General features: G+C 43.6%; 3 protein-coding genes across 3 annotated transcripts in view; all 3 read left to right on the forward strand.

The window, feature by feature from the left end:
- LOC138824848 (mitochondrial intermembrane space import and assembly protein 40) overlaps positions 1-23,894 on the forward strand; it is a 46,480-nt gene that overhangs the window by 21,383 nt on the left and 1,203 nt on the right. The window lies entirely within an intron of this gene.
- On the forward strand, positions 6,633-7,649 carry LOC138824583 (vomeronasal type-1 receptor 94-like). The gene has a single exon (XM_070018427.1). It carries the CDS (start codon positions 6,633-6,635, stop codon positions 7,584-7,586), a length of 954 nt encoding a protein of 317 aa, XP_069874528.1. The 3' UTR covers positions 7,587-7,649.
- On the forward strand, positions 20,395-21,324 carry LOC138824584 (vomeronasal type-1 receptor 94-like). Its single transcript, XM_070018428.1, has one exon. The coding sequence runs from the start codon at positions 20,395-20,397 to the stop codon at positions 21,322-21,324; it is 930 nt and encodes a 309-aa protein (XP_069874529.1).

Raw genomic sequence — 23,894 nt, forward strand, 5'->3', positions numbered from 1 at the left:
TTCTGGTGGTTTATTGGAGATAAGAGTCTCATGGACTTTCCCACCCAGGCTGGCTTTAAACCAGGATCCTCACATCTCAGCCTCCTGAGTAGTTAGGATTATAAGAGTGAGTCACCAGCACCCGGCTATGTGGTCTTTTTAAATAATGAATTTCACGGTCTTTCAGTGATATTTGTGCATCTGTGTCCAGAATTTGTGAATGTTTCAGTATATATCTTGCTGCATGTTATGCATTGCTGATTTCTTGAACTTCATTAAGGTGGGGTGACGGCTGCTGGGTGTAGAGTATGGCTAGGGAGTGTCAGTCTTGGTTGAAAAATAGATTACTTCAGTGCTTGAGAGACTACATGAGACTCATCCTCTCAGGATGAGAGCCTGGTTTTAAAGGTTTCTGTAGGTGGTAAATTCAGACTCATATCTGAGCAGGCTTCTAAAGAAGATGAGTTACAGGGGCTGGGAATGTGGCTTAGTGGTAAAGTGCTTGCCTAGCATGCATGAAGCCCTGGGTTCCATTCCACATACACAGAAAAAGCCAGAAGTGGCGCTGTGGCTTAAGTGATAAGAGTGTTAGCCTTGAACAAAAGAAGCTCAGTGACAGTGCCCAGGCCCTGAGTTCAAGCCCCAGGACCTCCACAGCTTGCCATCTGCAGCTGAGTCCGATCCGCAGCTGCATTCGCTGTCCGTGGTGCTGAAGGGTGGCGAGGAAGGTTCGGGCTGCGTCCTCCCCTGTCCTGGCGCAGGTTGCGCGCCTGCGCAGTCTTTGCAGCCAGGGCATTCTTTATGAAGCCGGTGATCTCTGTGGTCTGTACTTGGCCTCGCGCTGTGTAATAACGCACTGTCTGGTGGGTAGAGAGCAGCCTGTGCCTGTTTTCCAGTTCCCTTCTCGCAAAGTTTAATAAAACACAGAAAGCAGAGTCGTTCAGTCTTCTGATGTATTTGCTCCCATACAGTGTTCAGCTCGGTTCCTCTCCTTTTTTTGTCCTGAGGGCTCAGGGCTTGGCTCCCAGGGCTTCGGCCTCAGAGCAAAAGGCCCTCGGCTCCTCTCAGAGCTGTGAGCCAGCTCAGCAGGAGTCTGGGGTCTCGCCGGCAATCCCTGCAATCTACCCCAGAACGATTTCAGTGTCTTGTCAGCCTGGGACAGAGCTTTAAGCCCAACACTGAGTTTTGAAATCTTGAAGGACACCGGCCAGGGAGACTGGAGCCACAAACCTAAGAAGAGGGCAGGCCGCAGGGAGAAGACACCCAAAGCCTCGGGAGTCCACTTGAGGTGCCGGAGTCACTCCCCCAGAGGGAGAAATCACAAAGCGAGAAACGACTTTGGACTCATTTGGCAGTGTGATCAACAAGAGCACTTGGGCTCTCCCCGGAGGGGACTCCTCTGCTCCCTCTCCCACATGTGGCAAGGGAAGCTAGAGAAAAGTTCTGAGCACAGCTCTCCCCGGATCGCCATGTCTGGGAGAGAGGGAAGTAAACCGCGAGCAGGTGAAAGGTCCCCCTGGGGGCACCAAGGCCTGCGCTCCCCGGCGAGATCTTGTCACGGACTGACAGAGGACTACAATTAGAGGCTGCAGGGAGATGAGCCAACCACCTCACGCCCTTAAAGCTGCGCGGCTCCTCTCAGCGCACAGACTCCCTCGTGCCTCAGGTCGTCGGTGCTGCTCTGTGCGTCAGGTGGAGGGTGCCGGGCAGGTGGGGCCCCTGTGCGGGACGGGAAGGGAAGTGCGTGTTGGGTGTCGGGCCTCAGATTCAGCCTCCATCTCTGAAAGTCCTCATGGCTCAGAGGACGTGTCCTCTAGAATGCAGACGGAACATTTCTTCTTAGGACATCTAGACCTTAAATTTGGTAACTCATAATATTAGTAGGCTCTTTCCCTAGGTAAGAGGCAATTTCTATTTTTCTGGCTTACATGATTTTAATTGACTTGCACTCAAATGATTAATTTCCTTTTTATTATGTAGGAGTTTTAAACTAGTAAACACTATTCATACACATATTACCTGGAAAACCATGTCTTCATTTCACATGATTATTAAATATTCTCAGGTTGAATCCTCTTCACATGTCAGAACAGTTAATGATGTGTGTATGTTATAGTAGGACAATAACGAGTAATTCTAGATTATTTAGAAGAAAATGAGGTTCTTTGTTCAAGACCTCGTCGCATGGAGCCTAACCTCATACTGCCGCAGATATCTCCTAGTAGTTCTCATGCAATCTTGTTTGTTTGTTTGCTTGCTTGCTTAAACTCAGGGTTTAGGTGCTATCTCTGAGCAACTTTTTTTCTCATCGCTAGTGTTCTACCACTTGTGCCACAGTGCCACTTCTGGCTTTTTCTTTGATTAATTGGAGATAAGAGGCTCATAGATTTTCCTATCTGGGCCGGTTTTGAACTGCAATCCTCAGATCTCAGCCTCCTGAGTAGCTGGGATGACAGGCGTGAGCTCCTGCAATCTTGTGCATGTGGTTCTGTCTGGTACTGAGGCTTCAACTCAGTCTTGTGCTCTTGCTTGGCTTGCTTGCTAATGACTGGTGCTCTGCCTTCAGCCATGCCTCTAGCCCAGCTTTTAGCTGGTTAATTGGAGCTGGAGTGTCTTGTACTTTCTAACCCAAACTGGTTTCAAATTGTGATCTTCCAGGTCTCAGTCTTCTGAGTAGCTAGGATTACAGGACTGGCTCTGAGGAAATCTTCCTTGTCCCCATCTTATTTTCATAAGTTACAGATCAGTGGAGTTGGCCTTCAGTGTGCTCCCGACTCGGTCAGCAATGTCAGGTGAGAGTGGTGTGGAGCTTGGGGCCAGGGCACCGCATGTTACACAGGCCAAGGGAAGAGGTGGCAGTCTCTTCTGACCGCCACCGACTCAGGAATGTGAGTCCTGTAACATTTCCTCCGTGCACAACTCATTTAGAAATACCTCTTCCCTCAGCTGTAATAATGGATATGCCTTAATGCATTGCACTTGAAGGAGAATGGAAAAAAGTTGTGCCCTGTCCCCTCTCTGCTGAGGTTTTCTTTTTTCCAAACTATGTTTTCATGAGCATATCTGTATGCATGGATAAATATAAACCAACTTCTGGGAATAAGATGCAGTGAGTTTGATAAGAAGGGAAGGCCAAGGCTGTTTAGCAAGAATGCAGTTTGCCTCTGATTCATCCCTGGGCTTCTCAGGAAGCAGCTGTCTGCAGGTCTGTCTGGGTTTCCCAGGCCACAGCCTCCTGTCAGGGATGGCACTCCTCCGGCTTCCGGTCTTCCCTATCGAGAACTCTTCTATGGACGTCTCCCAGAGCAGTTTCACACATTAACGCTATAGATAAAGTGTGAGCCCTGAGTTATTCTTTACCATTCTGTCAGCTTACAAAGTCGTGCACATTCTCATCCTGTTTTTCAGAACTAGCTGAAAAACCAACCATTTTCCGGACATTTCTCTGGTTATTGCCCCTTACCGGCCGGGCTTCCCTTGTGGCCTCTCTGGGCACAGGGCTGGTGTCTGGCGGGTGTTTTTCCTTCCAAGGGCTGGAGCCATCTCTCCCAGGTGCTCTTCTAGTTTCCAGGGTCACCCGTGTGAGGCTGGCGGGATCGCCTTCGTTTGTGAGGTTATGGTGCTGGTGTCAGTGGTGAAGCGGAGCTGTGGTGGTGCCAGGAACGTGTGTGCTTTGTGGTGTGCCTGGGTAGACGTGAGTTCTGTCACTCTCCTGAATGTCATCTGCAGTAGCATCTTTATTTACCCAGCGGATAAGCGCAATTATGTTGGTATTGCAGACGAGAAGCAGGTGTGCCTCCCTCCCTCTCTCCATGCTGCAGTCTGTCCCCGCAGACGTCCCCGCCGTGCCCGCAGTGCCGCCGAGGCAGCCATCCTCCGCCTCCCGACGCTCAGGGCGCTGCCCCGGGCCTCCACCCCAGAGCATTTCATAAGCTTGCCTTTGAACACAATGACGTCCCGCAGCCCCAGTTCTCAGCTGAAACTTGCTAGAGTTTTATGAAGAGTTGTATTTATTTATTTTTTCATCGATTGTGGGGCTTGACCTCAGAGCCTGGGCACTGTCCCTGAGCCTCTTTGTGCTCAAGGCTAGCTCTCTACCTTGAGCCATAAGGCCACTTCCAGTTTTTTTGAGTGATTAATTGGAGGTAAGAGTTGCACAGGGAAGTGGGGCACCGGTGAGTCATGCCTTTAATCCTAACTACTCAGGAGGCTGAGATCTGAGGATCACGGTTCAAAGTCAGCCCGGGCAGGAAATTCCGTGAGAGTCTTCCAATAAACCACTGGAAAACCAGAAGTGGCGCAGTGGCTCAAGCAGTAGAGTGCTTGCCTTGAGCTGAAGAGCTCAGGGACAGAGCCCAAGCCCAGAGTTCAAGCCCCATGACTGACCAAAAAAAAAAAAAAAGAGTTGCACGGGGACTTTCCTGCCCGGGCTGGCTTCAAACCACGATCCTCAGATCTTAGCCTCCTGAGTAGCTAGGATTGACAGGCGTGAGCCACCAGCATGTGCCTTGTGTTTGTAAGGCTCCAGTGTTTAATTTTAGAACAGTTAGAATTCCACTTGTTAAACCCTTGTGTGTACCTGTTTTCTTTTAAAGCACTGTCAGTGTATATTTTACGTGGTACGGAATTGATGTCCAGACTCAGTGAGCCCTGTCACAAGCACACAGACTTCTCCGAATCTCCTTTAGAACTGTGTTCCAGTAATTGCGTGTCACCTTAAAGCGCAAGTAATACTTCTGTGCTGTGTTCTCTGGTTTCATGGGAACTAACCCAAATATGCTGAGTGTGTGAATGAAGCATCTTGATCACTATTTTTGGGAAATGGTTAACATTTTATAGTATTACTATGATACATTTCATTTTAGAAAATTCACGTCTCACTATTTTAACCCTGAGTTCACCTCAGCTCCAGATTCTGAAATGGAATTCCATGGTAGTAAGTCTTTCCTGTTTCTGCCTTTGTATTATATGTTATATTGTACAACTATAGGATTTAAGGGACCATGCAGTAATTCCACTCTATATCTTTATATCTCATATTTAAAGGATTAAGTGTATAGTTATGTTACAGAGATACTACACAAGTCCACCATCATCAAATGATCTCAGAGAATTCATCCATGGGCCTCTTGAGACTGGAAACATGTCTCAGCCCCCTGAAAGGGAGATGGAGGCTGATTCCTGGGAGAATGTCAGGGCTGATTGGAGACATGTCTTTAATCACCCCTGGAAGCGGAATAGCCTGAATCTATTTTAATTGTGGCTCCACAAACTTCCCTGACTCCACCTGCCTTCATAGGAAAGACTTTGGCATAAGTACCGATGAATGTTTGACAAGACCCTGCTCACATAGGAAAATTGTTCTGGCACACTGATGACAATGTAAGATGTGTAGTTACTTTGTAGTGTTCAGAGAAAGGTCCTGGAGCTCACTACTGTAGAGCTACTCAAGTTTATGCTGGTAGCAAATGGCAGGTGTTAGGTATGACTTCAGGCCACCTATCTTCACCGTCTACCTGTATCAATCCTTGCTCTCTTCATATATTAAGGACGTTGGGTCTGACACTTAAGTGAACCGGGGAACAGGGAATAACCCTGTGTGTGTCCAACCTGTGGAGTCCTTTTGCTGCAGAGGTCTCCCTGCCACTTCTGTGCAATCCTCATTCTAACTCACCAAATTTGTAGAGCACACACTAGATATTGCACCCAAGGCGATGCAGATTGGATGTTGGGGTATGGTAGTGACAGAGTGATTGCCCGCATGCACGCAAAGGCAGATTCTTGCCCAGTACAGAAAAAGATGCTGCATATGAAGCCCAGCAGAAACATTGCTCTCAACCCAGAAAAAGCTCACGAATGACAGAATGAAAGGAAATAAGTTCCGCAGCACACCGCGTCTAATGTACCAGTGATCTTCTGTAGCTAGGGGACCCAGCAATGTGTGTATATATCTGCCCAATCTGGAAGAGGCGCGACTTCCAGAGGTGTGAGATTCACTTGAGTATTAATGGAAAAGTGTGTGAAAACATTTAATGTGCGGTGATTGCATTCATGCTCTGAATCACGCTTTCTTAACTTCCGAACCTCCACCTCCCTCTTTTAAAAGTTTTTAGTGGTTTCTTTATGCTAGTTTCATGCACACATGCGGTATCCTTTGATCATACTTAAACCCCTTCACACACTCCTTTCTCCCGCCTCTTCCCACTGGTTCCCTTCAGATAGCCTCTTACTGCCATGTCTTCTTCCTCCTTTTTCATTCCTTCTCCTCCTCCACATCCTCCTTGTTGTCTTCTTCCTCCTCCTCCTGCTTCCTCCTCTTTCTTATTTCTCTTTTTTCTTCTTCCTCCTCTTCCTTCTTCTTCCTCCTGTGTTTCCTATTCCTCCTCCTCCTCCTTCTCCCTACTCTTCCTTTCCTTTTCCCTTTTTCTTTTTCTCCTTCACTTGATTATATTACTATTTTGTCTATATTCCACATGCAAGCAAACACATGTGATATTTGTCTTTCTGAACTTGGCTATCTTATCTAGCATGTTGATCCACATATTTTGACAAAGTAATCGATGTTAGTTATGATTAACTAGTGGTTATATTTGTCATAATAAAACATTCTTTTTCTCCACAGACATCCAATATATGTTTCTTTGTCATATAAGATGATTAAATACAAACTATACCACAATGCTGCTGTAAGAAGCACTCTTTTCACTGAAGTTGCCATTGGAATCTTGACCAACATCATTCTTCTCTTCCACATCTTCTTCCTTCTTGAACACAGGCTGAGTCCCACCAAGCTGTTCATTGGGCTCCTGGCCCTCACCCACCTAATGATGCTGATAATCATGGGGATCATAGCTACAGATATTTTTATGCCTTGGAAGAGCTTCTGGAATACTATCATGTGTAAATCACTTGTCTACTTATACAGGTTGGTCAGGGGCCTGTCTGTTTGTGTCACCTGCCTGCTGAGTGTCCTCCAGGCCATCACCCTCAGCCCCAGAAGCTCCTGTTTGGCAAAGTTCAAGCGCACATCCCCACATCCCTCCCTGTGTGCGCTTGTTGTGCTGTGGGTCTTGTACATGTCAGTGAGCAGTCACATCTTCATCTCCATCATCGCAACCCCCAATCTGACCTCAGACAGCCTTATCTATGTCACTGAATCCTGCTCTGTCTTGCCCATTTCTTACACTCTCAGGCAGGTGTTTTCCTCACTTCTGACCTTCCGGGAATTCCTCCTCATGGGCCTCACGTTCCTCTCTAATGGATACATGGTCCTTCTCCTGTGTAGACACAAGAGGCGGTCCCAGCATCTTCACAGTGCCAGCATTTCTCTGAAAGCATCCCCAGAGCAAAGGGCCACCCGGACCATTCTGATGCTCACAAGTTTCTTTCTGGTGATGTCCATTTTAGACTACAGCATCTCTGCTTCAAGAATTATGTGGAACAATGACCCAGTTCTGTACTATGTTATTGTTCTGGTGGACCATAGCTATGCTGCAGTAAGTCCACTGGTGCTGATGAGTACTGACAAACGTGTGATCATCTTTGTGAGAACTGTGTGGGGAAGGACAGTAAATGTCTATTCAGGAATGGATATAGTCTCAAAGTAGTGGAATGAACTGGCTGTAGAATAACTGAGAATGAAATATACCGTATGCTCTAATAGGAAGTTGTGCTTTTCCCATTAAACTTACTTTGTATGTATGAACGGCAAATATATAAAGACAATAAAAACATACCTGTCTTGAAATACATTTTTTTCCTAAATGGGTCTTCAGTGGGAACCTATCAAAACTCAGGTTAGCCCATTGCTATAGTTCAGACCTGAACTATCCCCAATGTACCATGTTTTAGCTTTCTCTAGCACAAGACACTATTAAGAGGGTGGGCCCTGGTGAGAGGAGGTCAGCTGCTGGGCCTGTACCTATTATGGAATAATAGAACACTAGCTGCTTCCCTCTTTTTGTTTCTCATATATAAGAAAGAAGAAATTTTACCCTACCACTCTGCTCTGGTTACTGCGCTACCACAGGCTCAGAACAACAAGGCCAAGAAAGCATGGACTGAGTCCTTGAGCCAAAATATGTATCTCTTATTGACTGTCTCAGGCATTTAGTTCCAGCAACAGGAAGTGGACTAGCTGACTCACACTGTGAATGGATAGGTGCGAGTTTATGGTGACAGTTAACTCAGTAGTCTTTGTGATCTCCATTTTATCTACCAGGAGCATGAACAGAATCATTACCATATAATCCAGCATAGGAAGCCATGGGGTTTCAAGCAGGAGTGTACATCAATGCTCATAGTACTTGACTTGTTATAATCACACTCACCGTTGGGGAAATAGTCCAATGACATGAACAAATTGGCCCAGAGCATAGGGTAAAACATTAGTAAGATTCACAAAAATTATGGCCTATGGTTCAACACAGATGGAGCTTCCAGATATAATGCTGATTGAAATTAGTTGCTTCTTGAAATTACTTATAGAAGGCAGTAAGATTCATAAAACAGAAAATAGAATGGCCAGGGGATAATGAAAATGGGGAGTTCTTTTTGTTGTTGTTGGTGGTGGTGGTCATGGGGCTTGAACTCTGGGCCTGGGCACTGTCCTTCAGCCCTTTATCTCAAGACAAGCACTCTACCACTTGAGCCACAGCAGCACTTCTGGTTTTCTGGTGGTTTATTGGAGATCAGAGTCTCACTGTCTGCCCCGGCTGGCTTTGAGCCATGATCCTCAAATCTCAGCCTTCTGAGTAGCTAGGATTACAAGTGTGAGCCACCAGTACCCAGTGAGATTTCTTCTTTAGTGGGCACAACATCATTTCAAAAAGAAAAAGTTTCCAGAGGTGGATGTTCTAATGATTGCTTCATAATGTGAATATACCAACTCCAATGAGTTGTACCTTAGACATTATTAAAGTAGCAAATTTTGTTGTCTACTTTATACTGCGCATTGTTTTCAATGATCTGTGGTCAACCATGAAAAAAATAATCACTCTGAAATTAAAAAAAGAAAATTAAGTCAAGAGATTGTAAATTTTCCAAAGTAGTATTTTCTAATAATTAAAAACAGTAAACTTATGCTGAACAAAATAATATTTTTATACAGGTCCAAATCTTATTTTTACTTTCTGCAAAAAAAAGAGAGATTATCCTGGTATGGGTTCAGCCATTTTCCACCCTGTGATTGTTGGTAGTAGTTCTAATCTTTTAACTTTCTAGATAATGTGTTTATACTATTGCACATCCCTGATTTAAACAGTAATGTAGTGCACAGAAATTACTTAGTCTGATACATGTTCAAGACATGGAATTTAGGGCCTCAAAATGTTCTCTTTAATTAGTAAATGATATGATGACATAAATAATATCAGGTTGTGCTTTTATCAGGTTGTGGCTAACATTATAAGTCTTTCAGTATTTCAAAAGAACTCTCGGGGAAATTTTGCAAAACCAGATACCTTACATTCAATCATTCCTCCTGCTTTCTTCTGGGTAAACAGTGGGGAGGACATAGTTAGCATATTCTCTACATTTTCAAGTGATCAGAGCATAGTCAGAGCACTGAGTTAAGAAACTGGAATTCTGCTAACTAGTTCCCATCAAAGAACACCGGGCAGCCATTGGAATGCCAAGAAGGCATCTCCATGAGAGGAGCAAACAATACCTCTGATTGCTGAAGAGAAAACACTGAACAGAGTCTTCACAGCTGACAGACACAGGGAAAGATGTTTAGGGAACACCGACAGTAAGACTGCAGCTAGGGGCTCATGCCCTCCCCACAATACCCACGCCAAATCATGCTGGTGCGCTTACAAGGGTTTCACGGGATTGTAGGTGGGATACCAAATGATGTCATCTTTCAGGAAAACAGTGTCCAGCTTTTTATCCTTAACCCTGTGATCTTATGATGCAATAGCCATATGTCTGTATTTTACCCAAATTAACTGAAAACTTGGGCCCACAAATACACTGTATCTTAATCTTTATAGTGGCATCATTAATAATCATGATACATTGATAAACTGATGAGTAATCTAGTTTGACAGTTATTTTATTTGAAGTTTTGCCATACATCACTTAATGCTCTTCTTGCTTTTAAAGTGTCTATTAAGAAATCTGTGCTGGGCGGTAGTGGCTCACGCCTGTAATCCTAGCTACTCAGGAGGCTGAGATCTGAGGATCATGGTTCAAAGCCAGCCCTGGCAGGAAAGTCGATGAGATTCTTATCTCCAATAAACCACTAGAAAACTGGAAGTGGCGCTGTGGCTCAAGTGGTAGATCACTCACCTTGAGCTGAAGAGCTAAGGGATAGCACCCAAGCCCAGAGTTCAAGCCCCACGACTGACAAAAAAAAAAGGAAAAAAGAAAAAAGAAATCTGTTATGCTGATGGTTCTGACTTCATATGTGACTTACTTCTTTTTTGCAACTTGTAATATTCTTTCTTTGTTGTAACTAATGTTTTAGTAATAATGCACAGTGAGCTAGGCACTGGTGGCTCATGCCTGTGATTGGAGCTATTCAGGAAGCTGAGGTGTATATTTCGAAGCCAGCTTACACAGGAAAGTTCATGAGACTCTTCTCCAATTAACCACCAGAAAACCAGAAGTGGAGCTGTGGCTCAAAGTGGTAGAATGCTAGCTTTGAGCAAAATTGCTCAGGGACAGCAACCAGGCCCTGGGTTAAAGCCTCATGACTGACAGAAAAATACACTGTGGACAAGTCTGGTCTTGTTTGTGGTACCAGGATGACCATCTCTTTTTGAATTTTTGGGTTTCACTGATTTTCTATACCTTTTCCTTGAACCTCTTCTCCTCTTAATATGCCTATGATTTGGTCTTTTAATGGTGTCTTAAAAGTCTTGTATGTGCATTCATACATCTTTAGATTTTTTTTAATCTTTGGCTGTATGTTTTAAAATAATTACCCTAACCACTTTGTCTTCACATCTGATAGTCTGTCTTCAGTTTGATCTAGTCTGTTGATCAGGTTTTCAACTCAGTTTCACCTTTCATGTACTTAGCTGTATATGTACAGAGTTTCAATGTCTTTGTTGATTCCATGTCTGGCACCTGCATTTTCTCCCTTATTCATTGTACTCCTTGGGTTTCCTTGGAATCCAAGTTTTTCTCTCTTCTTTAATTCTACAAATCATTCTTATATTCATTCTTTTGAATTCTTCAAGATTTCATTAGTTTATTACTGTAGAGTTGTTGAGTTTGGAAAGAGTCAATATTATCTAGTTTTTCATTCTGTTTGTGCACTGGAATTTGTGCACCTGAGGTCTAGTCATTGGTTGGAAGTTTTTGTTTGAAAAAGTCTCAGTGTTCATGCAGGTTGTTTAGTGGCTGTGTTGAGATGCCCTTCCTTACTACTGGACTGGTGCATGGCTTGGTAGCCAATCATTCTCTCACTTGCTGAGGGCACTGGACCTGGTGCCCAGTATCATTCCAACTGAGGACAACTAGTAGGGTCTCCATAGTGGTGTCAATTTTCCCATTCTGCACTCACAGTAGGAGCTTTCCTTCCTGGTATACTTGAAGCTGCTGCTACTGGCAGGGAGCTTTGCAATCTTCTCATCAAGTAGATTTCCTCTTGTTCCCTGAATCCCTACTTTGTATCTCAGGGCTAGGGGGATCCCAAATTCACTGAGTGGAGCAGCAGACAGAGCAGTGAGTCCTGCACTGCCTCCAGGGAAAGTGAGGAGCCCGGGCACTTTCCTTGCTAGTCCCCACGTGTGCAGCCCCGTCCAGCAGTCTTCACTGAGGGGGGGGGGTAGCTGAGGACCTCCTTTGAATCAGAGTGTCTAGATCACAGACACAGAACGTGCACTGCGATGCAAATGTCAGTGGTATGAAATATAAATGTACACGAGGGAGTATTATATATCCGATACAACGGGTGGAAATTTAGTTCAGAAACAATTGGAAACTTTGATGAACTAAATGGAAGCATAATTATGTCATCCCTTGAATCTGATCCTCAGACAGAACTAGTTCAAATCTATTTCATACTTTGTGCTACCTCTGCTCTGGGGTGTGGCCTTCCTTGTGGCTGCCATGAGATGGGCCCGCCACACAACACACAGCAGGCCACGATTCCCCGAGCGTTCTTACATGGAGGACCTGGTTTCCAGGTAATGATGACTCTGAGGGTTGAAATGAGTTGCTGTCTCCATGACTGGGATCCTTCTAACCCCTCACCCACACGCGGCAAGGGAACTTGGAAAACTTTTCACCCCAGATTTCCCCAGACTGCTATTATCCAGGAGGGAGTGAAATGAAGTCAGCATGCAGGTGAAATGCCCACCGGGCATGCCACAGGCCTGTGCTCCCCAGCGGGACCTGTGGCCTTCCCACACACACTGACAGTGTGGCCCGTGGAGAGCTGAGTCAAAATGCTCTTTACCCAGCCCTGCAAGGTTCCTCTCCGGTGCAGCGAGGCCTCCTGTTCACATCTGTCTGGGTAAGTGTGCTGAACACAGAAGGAGAAGAGCGTGTGGGCAGGTCCTAGGCAGGCTGGGACAGAGGAAACCTGGGATGGCCAGCCACAGTTTCCACAGCAACAGAAGGGCCATGTAGCTCTATCAGACTCAGCCCAGAGCACAGGGTTCTGTTCAAGGCAGGTGTGCTAAGGATATTATTTCCCTTATATGGAGATTCCAAAAATTAACAGGGAGTACTAATTAATTTTCGGTTTGCATTTACTTTTCTGAACTAGATGGCCTCCACTGATGGGCTATGGCCACACCCACGTCACATGCGGTACATTGTTAGTTATTTAAGACACGTAGTCTTCAACTGATTGATATTTTAATTTCATATTTTAACTAACTGCCCTCATCCTTGCTTAGAACCTTTACAAGTCAAATAGAACTATTAGTTCTATTATTAGTCTAAGTGAATTCTGTGGTTTGAGTAATTTAAAATAACTGAGTTTTTAGAAATAAATGAAATATTCCTTCAAAACTTCGTAAGAAGGCAACCTCGCATTTCTACAGAGTCACTAACATTTGTTGCCCTGATTTAGTTCCATAAATTACAAATTAATGGGGGCCTTTGGTGTGCTTTCCAGTGGTCAGAAACTCAGAGACAATGGAGATGCGCTGATGAGATTGCAAGGTCACCAAATATGAAGTAAATGAATGAATGTGAGGGCACTCTCCACTTCCTGGCTCCAAAGGACCCAGGAATATAATTTGCAGGAGCCCTACAGAAACAGTATTTGTCTTCGTTAAATTTTTCTCCATAAAATGTTCATCAAAAAACAAACCATTTTAATTTCTCTGATAAATAGAAATGCCCAAATCTCATTTTGTTTGGTGGAAATTTGGGGGTCAGTGCCCAGTCCTTGAGTTCAAGCCTCAGGACTGGCACAAAAATAAGCCCTGAGCGGCAGCCACAATCTTTATAAGTTACAAAAAATGAAAACGTAATTATCACCCTATTTTCCAGAAACAGCTGCCGTTCATCTGCCCAAATCCCCTCAAGCCTTTGTCCACTGCGGTCTGGGCTCGGCTTGCTTTGTGGGGCGCTGACGTGGGTGACAGGTTTGTCTTTCCTGGGTGCAGCCATCTCCCCTCGTCCCATCCTGGCTTCCAGTGGAAGCTGAGCCACAGGGGGCAGGGCCAGCGTGCACTTCATCCCCACGCCTGCACAGAAAGCAGGTCCAGCCTCGCCTCCGAGGCTTCGCTGCCCACTCTTACACTAGTGATAACAAAGGTGGTAGTGCCCAGCCGTGTGTGTGTGTGTGTGTGTGTGTGTGTGTGTGTGTGTGTGTGTGTGTGTGTGTGTGTGTGTGTGTGTACTGGGGCTTGTATTCACAGCCTTGTATTCTTGCTTGGCTTTTTAGCTTTTTTTTTTTTTTTTTTTTTTTTGCCAGTCCTGAGTCTTGAACTCAGGGCCTGGCCACTATACCTGAGCTTCTTTTGCACAAGGCTAGCACTCTGCCACTAGAGCCACAGCGCCACTTCTGGCCTTTTCTGTATGTGTAGTACTGAGGAATTGAACCCAGGGCTTCATTCATTCTCGGCAAGCACTCGACCACTGAGCCACCTTCCCAGCCCTTTTTAAAATTTTTTTTATTTTATTTATTTATTTTGTAAATATTTTATTGTTATTACCCAGGTGATATACAGAGGCGTTACAGTTACATAAGTCAGCTACAGTGTATACTTCTTTTTGGACAATGTCACCCCTTTCCCCTTCTCTCCCAGTTTTCCCCTCCTGTCCCACCTGTATAGTTCACTCTCAACATGGTCTAGTGAGTACCACTGCTGTGTTTGAGAAACTCACATTCTTAAATGCTTTACCAGCTACCCCCTCAGCTCTGAATCTAAGTGCTTTCCCACACTTGTGAATGCTTCACGTTTTTGCTTCCCTTCGCATCTTATTTAACACAGCCACATGGTCTAAGCAGCCTCAAAATGATCATACCTTACACCTGCGAACTTCACAAATGTGTGACTGAAAACATTTACAATATTTTGTACCTTACACGTACGATGAGTCACCTTGAGCAAATGCATGCATGCTACAAGAAATATTCTACCAGTAGATCATTCACCAAATTTCCTAGCATAACTTCTATGACAGGCCTCTTGAGTCTGGAGAGCAGTGCATATTTGAAGGAGAAACGAGATCTTACATTTGTGTGAGACCTGTCTTTCAAGCTTTAGTTGAACACCTTTCCTTTAACTAGAGCCTCAAAGTAGAATGACTGACCCTCCGTCTATTCAATTATATTTCGACTTACCGTTCTATTTCACATGCCTGACAAGGAAGAATTGGCATCTGTCCCTGCTTGTACTTGATAACTGGCCTCTTCCTGCGCTAGCTAGTTACGTTGGCCCGGCATCAAAGCAAACACAGGACACACGCCATTCCATCGGGAGATTCAAAAGAAAGATTGAAAGTCCCACCAGAGCTTTTGAATGGGGATTGCTCAGATATTCTACTGTTTTTGAATGTTTATCTTTTCCGTTTCAGGAAGAGACAGAGCTGATCAATCATTAAAATAACTGCATTAATCCTCCCAGATCACATGCCTGAGGAACTGCATGGTGATAAAAACAATTGGCATCAACATGTGCCAGAAACACCTCCAGGTTTGGTATGCACACTTCATCTTCTCCCATGCAGAAAGTCTCCAGGATGTAGCCAATAAAGCCAGCCATATTTTGTAGAGCCTCACAGAGGCAGATCCTAGTTGTAAATGTGGGCAGTCGTATTTCAGAGTTTACATTCGGCACTATATGCCCTGCTAGAATATTCTTAACAAGCAACAGTCTGACAACAGCCAACAGCATACAGTCAGCCCCGAGGGAAGGTCACCTGACGCGGGCCAAGCCCATAAATGTGTCTTTGAGACGATTTTGCTCTTTTATGTCATCCTTCTCATCCCAATTCACCAAAATCTGTAGAGCCACAACCTGCCAGAAGCTCGGGCCGCGCAGGGGAGACGCCGAGCTTGCCTCAGGAAAACTTGTGCGGAAATCTTTGCAATGAGACGGCAATTTTAAAAGATCTTCATTTTCATTAGCATGTATGAGTTGTACGAGGGAGTTTCGTGGAGTCCCGCCCTGCCTCCCCCTTGCCGGTCCCCCCACCCCACCCGGCCTCCCCTTATTAGACCATCCCAGCAGGCTTCACCAGCTCCCACGCGGCTCACCCTCTTCGACCCTCCCTCTCCTGCTGACACTCACCCCCCCCCCAGCCTGCTCTGCTCCGGTCCTGCATTTTTGATATGTATGCTAATTGTATCAGGCATTTGTCTATTATCTGCCATTCCCATCTATTCGATTGTTATCAGAATAACCTCTCTAGTGTGTTCTCCCCACGCTCCCTGCCACTCTGTTGTTCAACATCTCCCAGTGAGATTTTTTAGGACGTCCTCATCCGTGGACGTGATGCTCCACGGTGTAGATGCGCACGGGTGTGTGCACATGCCTTTTAGGTCTACCGTGTACGAGTGAGAATAAATGACTTTTTGATCTTAGCTTATCCCACTCATGATAATCTCCATGGTCATCCATTTCTTGCAAATGACATAATTTCATTTCCTTTACAGCTTTGTAATGTACCATGTTCTCTTTATCTGTTCATCAGTAGTTGGACACCTCAGCTGACTCAACAATTTGGCTATTATGGACAAAGTCACTGCAAACCAGGGTATGCAGGTATCTCTCTTGTGCACTGATTTATACTTCTTGGCATACATTCCCAAGTGCAGTCTGGTAGGGTCATACTGTGGTTCTCTTTTTAGCATTTTGGGAGCCTCCATACTAATCTCTAGAGTGGATGTACTAGCTCACCATCCACTGGTGTGGCTGCGGGTTGCTATTTCCCCCACATCCTTCTCTGTATTGGTTATGGTTTGTGTTTTGATGATTGCTATTCTGCCTGGGATGAGATGGAATTTTAGTGTAATTTTGATTTGCATTTCTCTTATGGCTCAGGATGTTCAACATTTAAAAAATATATCTATTTGTATGTCTTTTCTGAGAATTGTCTTCTCAATTCATTGTAACATTTATTGGTTGGACTATTTGTTCTTTTCTCATTTAGGTTTTGAGTTCCCTATATATTCTGGATATTAATTCTTTGTCCAATGAATAGTTGGCCAAGATTTTTCTACCATTCTGTGGGCTGTTTCTTAATCATGGTAATTGTTTCTTCTGATGTGTAGAAACTTTTTGATTTGATGCTGTCCCATCTGTCAATTTTTGCACTAATTTACCAAGCAATTGGACTCCTATTCAAAAGACAGTAATTCCCTGTGCCTATATCTTCTAGAGTTTCCCCTCGGTTTTCCTGTGATCGTTTCAGTTTCGGAGCTTACATGCTGATCTTTAACCAGTTTGCAGTCGGCTTTTGCACAGCAAGTGAGACAGTGTCTAGCTTTAGTCTCCAGCATAAGTTGTGACCAGTTTTACCAGCAATGATTATTGAAGGGGCTGTATTATTTTTTCCAGAGGATTGTGGGGGGGGAGGGTTGGTTGTGTGTGTGTGTGTGTGTGTGTGTGTGTGCATGTGTGGTATGTTTGTTTTTGGTTTTTTGATCCTATCAAAAGCTAGATGACTGGAGCTGTGTGGTTTTATTTACAAGTCTTCTATTCTGTTTCTTCATGTCCACTTTTGCCACTACCATGCCGATATGTTACTAGAGTTCTATAGTATAATTGGAAGTCTAGTATCATGATACCTCTAGCATTGCTCTTTTTGCTCAAGATTGTTTTTGCTATCTGGTGTCTTTTATGTTCTCTTACTAACTTTTGGATTGATTTTTCAATTTCTATGAAATAGAAAAGTGATCGAATCTGTAGAATACGTTTGGTAGTATGGCTAGTGGGTGATACTAACTCTGAGAATCCAGGAATATGAGAAGTTTTTCCTCCTGATGTCTTCCTTGATTTCTCTTCTTCCACTGTAGAGGTCCGTTGCTTCTTTAGTTTACACATGGGCATTGTATGTTTTGTGGCTGCTGTGAATGGGATCGCTCTCTGGCTTCTTTCTCCGCGTGCTCATTATTGGTGTGCAGAGCAGCTGCTCACTTTTGTGTGCTGCTTTCGTGTTGTGCTATGTTGCTGAAGGTGTTTATCAGTTCTAGATGTTTGAAGGGGAAGCCCTGAGACCCTTTACATATAGGGTCATGCCATCTGCAAATAGGGATAATTTGACTTCTTCCTTCCCTATTTGAATCCATTTTGTTGTTTCCTCCTACTTTTTGTTCTGGCTAGGAATTCCAGTATAATATTAAATAAAAGTGGGAGAGTAGACATTCTTGTCTCATTCTTCACTTTAGAAGAAATGACCTCAGTTTTCCCACATTTAGTATGATATTGGCTATAGATCTTTCATATATAGGCTTTTTTGTACTAAGGTACATTCCACCTATTGCTACTTTCTTCAGAGCTGTTATCATAAGAGGATATTGAATTTCACCAAAGGCATTTTTCCTGCATCAATTGATATCACTAGTGATTTTTTTCTTTTGATGCTAGTACTGGGGCTTGAATACTGTCCTTTATCTTTTTTGCTCAAGACTAGAGTTCTTCCAATTGAGCCATACCTCCATTCCAGCCTTCTGCTGGCTAATTGAAGATAAGAATCTCATGGGCTTTTCTGCCTGAACTGCCTTTGAATGGTAGTTCCCGGATCTCAGCCTCCTGAGCAGCTAGGATTACAAGTGTGAGCCACCAGTGTCTAGCAGCAATGTGATTCTTGTCTTTGAGCCATGTACTATCTCACATACTTTGATTTTGGTTGAACCATCCTTGCATCCATGGAATGCAGACTACTTACTTGATCCTCATGTGTGATCTTTTTAATGTGTTGCTGCATTGGGTTTGCAAGAATTTAATTGAGGACTGGGAAGGTGGCTCAGTGGTAGAGTGCTCACCTTGCATGCATGAGGCCCTGGGTTCAATTCCTCAGCACCACATAAGCAAAAAAGAAAAAAGTCAGAAGTGGCGCAGTGGCTCAAGTAGTAGAGTGCTAGCCTTGAGCTGAAGAGCTGAAGAGCGCCCAGGCCCAGAGTTCAGGTCCCACGATCGGACCCCCCCCACACACACAAAATTTTATTGAGAAATTTTGTGTCTATATTCATAAAAGTAATTGGCTTATAAATCTCTTTTTTTGTCCTGTCCTTGTTTGGCTTTGTAGTGAGTGTAATATGGCTTCAAAGAGTGAGCTGGCAGGGTCCTTTTTCTGCCATGGAAAAGTTTGAGGAATATTTTCTGTAAAGGTTGTTTTTTTCTTAAGGTCTGATAGAATTTGACAGTGAATCTATCAGGTCATGGCCTTTTCTTTGTTAGGAGACTTAAAATAAATTTTACTGCTTCAATATCATTGTTCGTTATAAACCTGTTTAAGTAGTTTGTATCTTCATGGTCCAATTTTGATAGGTCAAATGTATTGAAAAATTGGTCCATTTATTCTAGATTTTTTTTATTAGTTTGAATATAGATTTTCAAAGAGTCACCTTGTCATCTGGATTTTATTGGTGTTTATTGTGAGAACTTTTCTTTAATCTCTAATTTTATTAATTTGGGTACTGTCCTTCCTCTTTTTGCTTAGATTAGCTACAGGTTTATCAATTTTATTTCTCAAAGAACCAACTTTTTGTTTCACTGACTCTTCATATAATTTTTTCAGTCTCTATTTCATTACATTCTGCACATTCTTTGTTTCCATCTGCTCAATTTAGGTTTGGCTAGCTCTTTTATTTCTAGACATCTGATGAGCATCGTTAGTGCTCTGGGTGTTTTCTTGTCATTCCTGATGTTTTTAATATGGGCACCCATAGCTATATAAACTTTCCTCTTTTTACTGTCTTTGCATATTCTAATAGTTCCAGTAGGTTTTCTTTCATTGGGTTGATTTTTTATTTCTCCTCTTTTTTCTTCAAAGACTGCTGGTCATTTAACAATATATTCTTCAATCTTAATGTGTCCAAGTATTTTCTGTAGTTTCATTTGCTATTGAATTTTCGTTTAATTCTATAATGGGATTAAACCTGATAGAATACAAGTGATTACTTCAGTGGTTTGTATTTTCTAAGACTTACATTAAGTCCTAAATTAGGATCTATTTTGTAGAAAGTTCTGTGGGTAGCAGAACAGAATGTGTATTGTATATTTGTTATGTTAGATAAAGCCTTCTGTAGTTTGTCAAGTTGATGTGATCTGTACTGTCTCTTTTTATTTTTGTGTGTGTGTGCCTGTTTGGATGACCTTTCTACTGGTGACAGCAGAATACTGAAGTACACATTATTATTGTGCTATGGTCTACCAGTGCTTGTAAGTCCAAAAGTGTATGTAACACTGTAAATGAACATTGGGTGTGTGTAATGTTAACAATCACTATTTCCTCTTGATTATTCACTTTATTAATATGATATCACTTTCTTTGTTTCCTCTAATTTTCATTTGAAATCTGTTTTATCAGACAGGACTGGCTACTCCTGCCTGCTTCTGAGGTCCGTTTACTTAGAGGATCTTTTTGTAACCTTTCATGCTAAGCCTATACTTGTCTGTGTGAGATATGTTCTTGTAGGCAACAAGTAGTTGGATCTTGCTTTTTTAAAGTCTTGCTTGCCACGTGTCTTTTCACTGATCTTCTGTCTTTGTTGTTGTATGATACCTCCTTCTTTCCCACTCCTTTGTTTATAGAAACCTCACAGTGGAACAGGTAATTAAGTCACATAGAACTTGCCGAGATGGGGTGTGCCATGGGTTTCCAGAGGTGTGAGGTGGAGCTGGGTTTTCGTGTGGAATAAGTCTTGGAGTCTTTATACTTTAATGAGGGAAATTGTGTTGGCAGAGATTCACAAAGCTGAATTACATTTGTAACATTTTCCTTGTTGTTATTGTTTTTTCCTCAGATATTTATCATATGCTTCTTTTCCCCACAAAGATGAGTAAAAACAACAGAATGTACAGAAACATCAACATAAGAAACACCTTTTTCTCTGAAATTGGCTTTGGCATTTCAGCCAATGTCATCCTTCTCCTCTTCCACGTCCTCATATTTGTTCTCCGACTCAAGCCCAAATCCACTGACCTGCCTATTGGTCTCTTAGCCCTTGTACACTTAGCAATGCTGATAACCACAGGGTACACAGCTATGGACATTTTTGGGTACAAGAATGATTGGGATGACATCACCTGTAAATTTCTTATCCTCATATACAGGTTGGTCAGGGGCCTGTCTGTCTGCCTCACCTGCCTGCTGAGTATCCTCCAGGCCATCACCCTCAGCCCCAGAAGCTCCTGTTTGGCAAAGTTCAAACATAAATCCCTACACCACAGCCTGTGTCTCCTCCTCCTGTGGGTCTTCTATATATCCATTAGCAGTCACCTCTTAATCTCTATTATTGCTACCCCCAATTTGACCTCAGAAAATCTTATGTATGTCTCTGAGTCTTGCTCTCTTTCACCCTTGCCTCACCCCTACCAGCATGTATTTTCCAAACTGCTGACCTTCAGGGAAGTCTTGTGTATGGGGCTCATGGCTTCCGCAAGTGGGTACATGGTGCTTTTCTTATTCAGGCACAAGAGGCAGTGCCGGCATCTTCATAGGACCAGCCTCACCTCAAAGACTTCCCCAGAGCAAAGGGCCACCTGGACCATTCTGCTGCTCCTGAGTTTCTTTATGGCCATGTCCATTTTGGATAGCCTCATCTCCTACTCAAGACTTACATTAAGTGATGATCCAATATTTTATTGTATCCAGCTTCTCGAGGCCCATAGCTATGCGACAGTCAGCCCCCTGGTGTTCATCAGTACCGAAAAGCGTATCATTATCGTTTTGAGATCCATATGTAAGAAGAGAGTAAGTAGTTGATTCTTCAGTGATAAGTAAGTTTCCTTAGGATGAACAATGTCAGGGCATCAGAACTAACTCTTACGGCACAAGGGATGTGCTTCAGTTTATGTGAAATTATAGGGCTATGCTTTTTCTGTTAAATTTATTTAGCTTGATACAAGTGGAAATACATAATATATGTATGGAAAATACATAAAAGAAAGTTAAGTCACACACTGACTGGCTCTCCGTGGGTCCTCAGGGAAGACCTATGGGCTGGGTTCCACGTGACATGGCTTGGGTTGGTTTGTACTGCTTTTAATATGTGATCGCTTAGGACACTTTCCAATAATTAAGTTTCTCTAGTCAAACTAGGTATACAAACACTAGGTATCATCAATTATGACAAGACCCAGGAAATACACATAGGCCGAGAGAACTGTATTGATTTGTACCATGCTGTTAACAAGATGATTACCAGTACTCAAAGACAGAAACAACCAGTGTCGGGAACCATCAGAATATGCACAAAATGTAGTTTCTCCTTCTAGTGGAAGATTATTCAGTCTTAAAAACAGAAAGGCATCCTGGAAGCTGACATTACTGAGCTCAGTGACACAAGTCCATCATGGAGAAACAAGTAGCATTTGAAGCTACTCTTTCAAAGAAGAACCTCAAAGTAGTCAAAAGGCAAAATCCTCAAAGGCAAAAAGGGAATCACATGTTCTAGAAGCTAAGAAGAGGGTTTGTGGCGGACGCCCATGTGGCAGCAATGGAGATGGCTTGCTCACGCCTGCCTGGTGTCATGAGGACATGTAATGGCACGCGCTTGCACGTGTGTGTGCTGTATGTGCTTTGCCATAATAACAATACCTTCAATTACCTTAAGCCAGGGGAAAACATTCTCTCTGAAATTAAAACCGGAAGTGACAAGCTTCTAAGAGTGCCAAGATATAACTGTTCAATGGTTTTGAAAACATTTATAGCAAATTTGTTCCAGTGATTTAAAAATGATTGCTAGAAGTCTGAATCTTATTTTTCAGTTTCTTCAAAGAAAAAAGAGAAATTCTTCCTTTAGATTCAGTTAGGCAGGATCAAAAGCTTTTTGTATGTAAGGTCAAAACTCCAAATTTACAAAGTAAATCAGATATTAAAAAGAATCTACCCTTGATATCAATTAATGCCATGAAAACTATGTACTTGTAATATGCTTTTCAAATAACAAAAGGCGCAGGTGGCTCATGCCTGTAATCCTAGCTACTCAGATCTGAGGATCATGGTTCAAAGCCAGTCTGGGCAGGAATGTCCTTGAGACCCTTATCTCCAGAAGTGGCGCTGTGGCTCAAGTGGTAGAGCACTGGCCTTGACCTGAAGAGCTGAGGGACAGCGCCCAGGCCCAGGGTTCAAGCCCCACAACCGACAAATAAATAAATGAATAAATAAATAAAATATAAAATATTATCAGAGATATAGTTGTAAATGATAGTATATGTTACTCAGTGTTTCAGAGGAGCGATTCAGGAAATGTTATAAAAACAATATTTCTTACATCTATCACAGTAAAGTCACTAGTCAGGCTTCAGTATCATTGTTTTCCTTTTAGGATTTATTTAGAAAGAAAATTGAGTGATGGAGTGATAGAGAACTGCAGGCATGGTTCAAGTGGTAGAACACCAGTGGTCAGTGAGAAAGCCAGGCAGCCACACAGGCTTAGATTTCAAACCCCAGTGTTGGCACAAATAAAATTCGGGTTAGGACAGGCAATTTGGGAGATTTTATATATATATATCAAGGGCCGCAGGGAGGAAGGGACGAAGGGAAGGAGAGAGGAAAAAAGAGACAATTAAAAGAGACATTAAAAAAATAAGAGGGGCTGGGAAGGTGGCTCAGTGGTAGAGCGCTTGCCTTGCATGCGTGAGGCCCTGGGTTCGATTCCTCAGCACCACATAAGCAAAAAGAAAAAAGCTGGAAGTGGCGCTGTGGCTCAAGTGGTAGAGCGCTAGCCTTGAGCTGAAGAGCTGAGGGACAGCGCCCAGGCCCAGAGTTCAGGCCCCACGACCGGACCAAAAAAAAAAAAATTCAAATAGCAAATAAAGCAAGGAGCCTTAGGAGTAGCATGGTACTTTCAAAAACAAGAGCCAGCAATCATGGGGAAATTTTGCAGCCCTTCCAGGAGAAAGAACAGACTTGTAACTCATCCAAACCCCATTCTGAGAACTGTCAAATCCTCCAGATCACAGCCTCCCCTGCGGCTAGGACCACAGGTGTGAGCCACCCACACCGGTGCAATGAAAACTCTTAGGATCACCTACTGAGCCTGATCTGGCGGGGCCATGCCCCTTCCTCCAGAGGAAACCGTTCACCCCCAGACCAGGCCTCAGGACTCGCCCAACTGACGGACAGACATGGGTACCAATAGGAGATACGCGGGTTGGCAAGACTCAGCCTCAGAGCTGGCAACAAGGGGACTAGACACTGATGCCAATGGAGATAAGTGGTCTACAAAACTGCCAAGAAATCGGGTGCCGGTGGCTCACGCCTGTCATCCCAGCTACTCAGGAGGCTGAGATCTGAGGATCGCGGTTCAAAGCCAGCCCAGGCACAGAAGT

This window comes from Dipodomys merriami, unplaced genomic scaffold (genome assembly GCF_024711535.1).
Source record: "Dipodomys merriami isolate MVZ:Mamm:240054 unplaced genomic scaffold, mDipMer1.0.p SCAF_13, whole genome shotgun sequence".
In the NCBI taxonomy this organism is placed as follows: Eukaryota; Metazoa; Chordata; class Mammalia; order Rodentia; family Heteromyidae; genus Dipodomys; species Dipodomys merriami.